The following is a 7,450-nucleotide window of genomic DNA, read 5'->3' on the forward strand; positions in this document are numbered from 1 at the left end:
ATAAGACCATTATGTTGTATATACAAAGCACTGAATGTCCAGTAGCTTTTATATGGTAAATAGATACTTTCATGTTTACACATTAAAATGTGGTTAGACATTTTGTCAACCAGCCCAGAAATCACAGGTAGGAGCAGGAGATATAAACAGACCAAACTCTTAGTTGGAAATGTCTAAAGTGAACTAAATGTACTACCACTTCTTTTAGCATAGTTATGCACTTATTCTAAAGCATGGCTGATCAATCAGCAGGCTCAAAGGCAAAGATTTCTTATGCACCCAAACAAGTTAATGTTTTGAATTCAAAGCATCCTAGATCCTACTTTGCAAAATGTGTTAGTTTCAGAAAGGATAAAGAACTAGACAGCATACTACAACAGATTATGGGTTTCATCCAACATAATAAAAAGGTGGCTTTAAGACACACAACAACGGGTAATACCAGCTTACACACAGAGCTATGAATATGCATTTAGGAAAGGAAACATGGTTCTTAAGACCATGAGCTATATAGACAAGCATTAGACCTGGGAAGACCCAAACAATGTAGGAAACTTTGTCTTGAAACTCTTTCTGCCACACTTCCTTTCCACTGAGCTAAACAGCCATCAAGTAGCTGCTAATGAAAAATGTACCAGTTTATGTGAAATGTGCCAATGTTTCTGTTTCATAGAACAGTTGGGGGGTTTTGCCGTCAAGTCATATCTGACTTATGGCGACCCCTGGTTGGATTTTCAAGGCAAGACACATTTAGAGAGGGTTTGCCATTGCCTGCCTCCATGTCACAACCCTGGTATTGCTTGGATGTCTCCGATCCAAATACTTGTCAGGGTCGACTCTGCTTATCCTTTGAGATCTGACAAGATCAGGCTGGCCTGGGCTATCCAGAGCTTGACTTTCAAAGCAGCTTGAAATTCTTTTGGTGAACAGGTTTACAGTTATCCAACACCACATTCAAATGGAAGTTGAATGGATCTTAACTGCTGGTGAAAATTGCTCTGGGGAAAAAAAACTGTCTGAAATTTTAGTAACACTGATGACAGGCATTACCCCAAACAACGACAAATCAAATTAAAAAAACAACAACAACCCAGCAATGGCAAGAAGAAACTATTCGGGTTCATAACAGAAGGCATTTATGTTATTTTCGCTTTCAATTTATTGCTTCTGTTGGACACAATGGACAAACACTTCAAACTTCCTAATAAACTCAATCCTTTTTTTTTATTACAAAGATTAAACAAACCTTGGACTGATTTTATGCTTAAAAACAGATGTTAGGTCTTATACCATTGTAACTGCAGCCTGAACCTCTTTGTACATGTTGTTTTCACAGGCAAATAGCCCAAGGTGTCAATGGCAGCCTAAGGTGCCATCTTTTACATGAAGCCCAGTTACGTCAAGCTTCAAGGCCATTCCACATTACACTAGCTACATTGCTACTAATAAGGCAGTACTAGTGCAGTTCCTCTGTATGTGTATTTTAGCAATAGCTTAGTAACAAGTTCAGGCTTACCATACACTAGAACAATGTAATACAGTTTTTTACTTCCCAGCCATACCCAACAACTAGAAGTTGCTAGTTTCTGTTCACGAGAACATGCTAGGTCCCTTAAAGTTTTTATCATAACTTTTAAACAAATGTGTGAAAATGAATATTACAAAATGATATTAAACTACTTGATGTCATACTCTTTTATTGGATATGCTGCTTCGGTTGCTGACCCAGCATCAGCACAATGACCAAGTTCCACGTTCAAGTCCACACACTTGCAGAAATTGAGGAGCTGTGTGGTACCTTGGGGTTCTCACGCAACAGGACAGAAAACTGCAAGCCATTGAAGTGAACTAGTGACATAGAAGCAGCAACATTCACCCTCAAAAATCACATTTTGTCAGCCACGTTGGTGGCCCTTGTCAGGGCAGAAAGGCAGGATACACATTTTGTAAATAATAAATATCTATAAATTCAGAAACAGCCATATGGAAACATGGCAACCACACAACTGTACGATCTAGAAGTGCGATTAGGATGTAAGAACCACAAAATCACATTGGGGATACCACTGATAAATCAACGGCTCCACTCCAGTTAACTTCTCCAAACAGCAGTGTTTCCGACAATTTGTGCCTCTCATCCTTTCCACGAAGCTGGTACAACAGTCCTCTAACTCAGTAGGTAGCCGTGTGCTTGTAACAGGACTGCACTGGCCAAAATTAATCCATGCTTAATTCAACCAAGGGTCTATAATTCACAGAGGGTCGCCGTGTTAGCCTGTCTGCAGTAGTCAAAAAGGGCAAGAGTCCAGTAGCACCTTAAAGACTAACAAACATATTTTCCGGTAGGGTGTGAGCTTTCGTGAGCCACAGCTCCCTTCTTCAGAGACGTAATCCTTCCTCTCAAGGTTTATAAACCTATCCTCTTGGGCGCCCAAACTGCCTCCACAACTCCAGGGCAAGAAGAGGGAAGACAAGCAAATATCATTTCACAGCAGCTACCAGCTACCAACTCGTGTTGCTGTTTTAGCCAGTTGCTATTTCAGAAGAAAGCGTAAGGTTATACTATCAAGCGTTAGGGGCTTCTGGGGGGGGGGGGGAACAGAGAAGACCAGCCCCGCCCCGGCCCTCCAGCTGCCACTGCTAGGCCCCCCCCCGTGCCCGGCTCTGAGGAGACGTTGCCGTCGAAGGGCGACGACCCCCCTCCCCCTCCCCCTCCCCCTCCCCTCAGGCACCTCGAGGCTCCTCCTGGGCGGCGGGGGGGGGAGGAGGGTCCGCCCCGGGTGGGCAGAGGCTGGCCTGGCAGGTGAGGGGAGCTGGTCGGGTCCAAGGAGAGTACCGGGGTGGGGGTGGGGGTGGGGCGCGGACGGACTACCTGCATGACCACCTCGCTGGGGAGCTGCGCGGCGCGGAAGAGCTCGAGGACCCGCCCGTTGGACGCCACTTTCTTCGTGCTCTCGGGGTCGCAGTAGGCGAAGAGGTCGCAGTAGTAGCGCTGCTCCGCCTCGCTCAGGGTCAGGCCCTCCATTTTTTTTTCACACCGACCCGGGGAATCGATCCCGAGGCCGGGCGGGGTGGGCCGAGGGGCGGGGCGGGGGGGCGAGCGCGCGCGCGGAGCCGCCACCGCCTCGCGCCGGCAGCGGCTCGAGGGGGCCCTCCGCAGCGCGCCTGCGCGGGGCCTCTCCCGGGCGCGCCGCCTCAGCGGCCGCTGGTTGCTCTCGCGGCGCCCTCCCTCAGAGAGGGGGCGGGGGGCGTGACCGCGCGCGCGCGCGCCCGCGAGGGCTTTCTGATAAAAGTTTCTGTGCGTCTCCCTCCCTGCTCCGGCTCTGGCCACGCCCACTCCCCTGGAAACAGGCGCTCTCTCCGGCTAACTCTGTCCCCGGAAGAGAGGGAAGTCGTCGCCGAGGAGGCGCGCACGCGCTTGCTTGCGGGGGACCCGGATGCGAAGCTTAGGATGACGTAGAGCCCGTGTTCCTCTGAATAGGGGCGCCTTCTGCATCGCCCCCTAGAGGCGTGGAAGACCGGTTCGGGTTACCTGCTTGTGTGTGTGTTAAGTGCCGTCAAGTCGCTTCCGACTCATGGCGACCCTATGAATGAAAGTCCTCCAAAATGTCCTATCTTTGACAGCCTTGCTCAGGTCTTGCAAATTGAAGGCTGTGGCTTCCTTTATTGAGTCCGTCCATCTCTTGTTGGGTCTTCCTCTTTTCCTGCTGCCCTCAACTTTTCCTATCATGACGGTCTTTTCCAGTGACTCTTGTCGTCTCATGACGTGACCAAAATACGACAGCCTCAGTTTAGTCATTTTAGCTTCCAGGGTCAGTTCAGGCTTGATTTGATCTATAACCCACTGATTTGTTTTTTTAGCAGTCCACAGTATCCGTAACCCTCTCCTCCAACACCACATTTCAAAGGAATCTATTTTCTTCCTATCAGCTTTCTTCATTGTCCAGCTTTCACACCCATACATAGTAATAGGGAATATGATGGCATGAATTAATCTAGTCTTGGTGGCCAGAGTCACATCCTTACACTTCAAAATCTTTTCTAGCTCCTTCATGGCTGTCCTTCCCAGTCTCAATCTCCTTCTGATTTCTTGGCTGCAGTCTCCCTTTTGGTTGATGGTGGAGCCAAGGAATAGAAAGTCTTGAACAATTTCAATGTCCTCATTGTCAACCTTAAAGTTGTGTAATTCTCCTGTAGTCATTACTTTTGTTTTCTTGATGTTCAGCTGTAGTCCTGCTTTGGCACTTTCTCTTTTAACTTTCAGCAATAGTTGTTTCAAATCTTCACTATTTTCTGCCAATAATGTAGTGTCATCAGCATATCTCAAATTATTAATGTTCCTCCCTCCAATTTTCACTCCACCTTCATCTAAATTTTCACTCCACCTTCATTTGCTTAACAGGTAGCAAAGAGAACCTTCTTCGTCAGGGCGAGACTTGCCAGCTGCAGCACTCCCGGCACCTGGCATCCGCTCAAGGGCATTGTGGTCGGACCGGGGCGGGGGCCGGGCAGGCAAAAGACGTCGCGCACGGAAGCTCTAAAACTCCGTACTTGCAAGGCTAAAGTTGCAAAAGCTTCCATCAGAATTTTCTTTCCTTCTTGGAAAGAAAATTCCAAGGCCACGGTTACACAGCCCGGATAACCTACAAGAACCAATGAACTCTGACCGTGAAAGCCTTCGACAATACTTCCATCAGAAGTTGTATTGTTCCTTCGCTCTCCTGGCAGGGAGGCCAGACCCACAGAATGGTGATGGGCCAGAGTGCATTCATGTTTCTGGGGTCCTGCAGGGTTCCTTTTATAAGTGGTCACCTCATGTGCGTGTCTGTTAAGTGCCGTCAAGTCGCTTCCGACTCATGGCGACCCTATGAATCAATGTCCTCCGAAGTGCCCTGTCTTTGACAGCCTTGCTCAGATCTTGCAAATTGAAGGCCGTGGCTTCCTTTATAGAGTCAATCCATCTCTTGTTGGGTCTTCCTCTTTTCCTGCTGCCCTCAACTCTTCCTAGCATGACGGTCTTTTCCAGTGACTCTTGTCTTCTCATAATATGTCCAAAGTACGACAGCCTCAGTTTAGTTATTTTAGCCTCTAGGGTCAGTTCAGGCTTGATTTGATCTAAAACCCACTTTTGTTTTTTTGGCGGTCCAGGGTATCTGTAACACTCCCCTCCAACACCACATTTCAAAGGAATTGACTTTCTTCCTATCAGCTTTCTTCACTGTCCAGCTTTCACACCCATACATAGTAATAGGGAATACGATGGCATCAATTAATCTAGTCTTGGTGGCCAGTGACACATCCTTACACTTAAGAATCTTTTCTAGCTCCTTCATGACTGCCCTTCCCAGTCTCCATCTCCTTCTGATTTCTTGGCTGCAGTCTCCCTTTTGGTTGATGATGGAACCAAGGAATAGAAAGTCTTCAACAATTTCATTTTCCTCATTGTCAACCTTAAAGTTGTGTAATTCTTCTGTAGTCATTACTTTTTGTCTTCTTGATGTTCAGCTGCAGTCCTGCTTTCTCTTTTAACTTTCAGCAGTAGTCGTTTCAAGTCTTCGCTATTTTCTGCCAGTAATGTAGTTTCATCAGCATATCACAAATTGTTAATGTTCCTCCCCCCAATTTTCACTCCACCTTCCTCTAAATCTAATCCAGCTTTCCTAATGATATGTTCTGCATACAGATTGAAGAGGTAGGTAGATAAAATACATCCTTGTCTAACACCTTTGCCAATTGGAAACCAATTGGAATAGCTCTATTGATATCCCATCTGCTCCTGGTGCTTTGTTTCTCCCAATTGCTCTCAGTGCGGCTTTCACTTCACTTTCTAATACTGTAGTGAAGCGGGTCAGTGCGTTTCAGTGCCTATGCTCTTAGAATCAACCCCTTCCTGAGAAGAAGTATGTTATCTTATTCAGTTAGACACCTAATAAACAGAACTCAACTGCTTTCTTACCGAAGTAAGCTTTTTATTGAATTGCCTCAAAAACATGTAGAATATATATATGTATGTACAGTCTTAATATGTATGCATGTAGATGGTTACAAAGTCTTTAAAATGTTACAAAGTTTAGACATTATGAGTCTTAAACATGTTCATGGATGCAAGCAATCTTAAACAATCTCTATACCTTTATATGAGAGTTTCAAACCTTAACTCAGTAATATTTCATTCAGAAAACATGATAGTTACATGAATCTTGTAAAAATGGTTAGTTCAGTTAATAAGATCTGATTTAGTTAAAAGCATCTTAATTCAAAATATTTTCATAAGAATAAGTAGGCATACTTTATCCAATCATGTCATCTGTAGAATTCTCCAGGCCATGCTTAGGATGGGTAGACCTCTAAGGTCCTCTATTTGTTATTGGAGTCTCTGAGAATCTCTAGTATATGCAATGGCTAGAGAAATCTCTGAGCATTCTCAGTGCATGTTAGGATTGAATTCATGAGCCTACAGAGAATACTCTCAGCCCATGCGAGGACTGAGTCTATGAGTTCCTCCATTTTTTTGAGAGGCCTCTGATCTATGCAAAGATCAGAGAGATCTGTGTGTGAACCCCTAGTTCATGCAAGAACTAGAAAGCTTCATGAACCTTTAATCCATGCAAAGATTAAAGAGTTCTGTGTGAGACCTTAGTCTAAGGGAAGTCTAAGAACTTCCATGTCTGCAAGGACTGGAGTGTCCATGTAAGGGTTAGATAGATCTTAGTGAAAACTCCTTAATCCTTACTAGGCTTAAGGAGATTTCAGTGTCTCCATACAAGAGATGGAGAGATCTATAAGAAGGGAGCTAGGGAGCTCTTAGAACTTCCATGTCTACGCAAAGACTTGGAAAGATCTACGCTCCTCCAGTCCATGACTGAAAAGTTCTAAGCGTCTCAATCCACGCAAGGATCAAAGTCTGAGAGCTTACTTCCCACGCAAGGGATGGAGAGATCCATTTAGGCCTGTTAGGAACTCTCTCTACTGCTGTTGTGCCCCCTCTTTTATATCATTTCAAGATCTCTCTGCCTTTGGCAGGATTTAATTTTACGGCTTTATTTTATCTGATCTTGAGAAATATACTCTGAGTTTGCACACAACTGCTGTATGTTCCATGTGGTAGCAGTTTTTCTGGACATTACCATATAAGGAGTTCCTTTTTCCAGTAGGTCACCTGTTGATCATGACCATATATACTAAATAGTCAGTTTGTGTCTTTGTTATGTTTCTATAATGGTTGATTTTACCAGCATTCCCATCTTCTAAGGAACATGATAAAAATGAATATTTTTTTAACTTTCTAAGACCATTCTTTCATGTTAAAACCTTAAAACCCAATATAATATCACATTACATCATTAGGTAATAGCAAAAATACCACCGGGTCAAAATGCTACCGGATAAAAAATCCCCAGAGTACACGGAGAAAGGCCAAAGAAAAATATATTCCTGAAAGTGTAGTCCT

General features: G+C 44.8%; 1 protein-coding gene across 7 annotated transcripts in view; it reads right to left on the reverse strand.

Moving 5' to 3' along the window:
- REPS1 (RALBP1 associated Eps domain containing 1) overlaps nucleotides 1-3,025 on the reverse strand; it is a 55,059-nt gene extending 52,034 nt beyond the window's left edge. For 4 of the 7 annotated variants that reach the window (XM_056852916.1, XM_056852915.1, XM_056852914.1 and 1 more), the window contains exon 1: nucleotides 2,873-3,025. In XM_056852916.1, the coding sequence (XP_056708894.1) occupies nucleotides 2,873-3,025 (153 nt within the window). The remainder of the gene's footprint in view (nucleotides 1-2,872) is intronic. The other 3 variants (XM_056852920.1, XM_056852919.1, XM_056852917.1) reach the window with 1 other exon arrangement.
- Between the last annotated feature and the right edge of the window lie 4,425 nt (nucleotides 3,026-7,450).

This window comes from Euleptes europaea, chromosome 7 (assembly GCF_029931775.1).
Source record: "Euleptes europaea isolate rEulEur1 chromosome 7, rEulEur1.hap1, whole genome shotgun sequence".
Taxonomy (NCBI): domain Eukaryota; kingdom Metazoa; phylum Chordata; class Lepidosauria; order Squamata; family Sphaerodactylidae; genus Euleptes; species Euleptes europaea.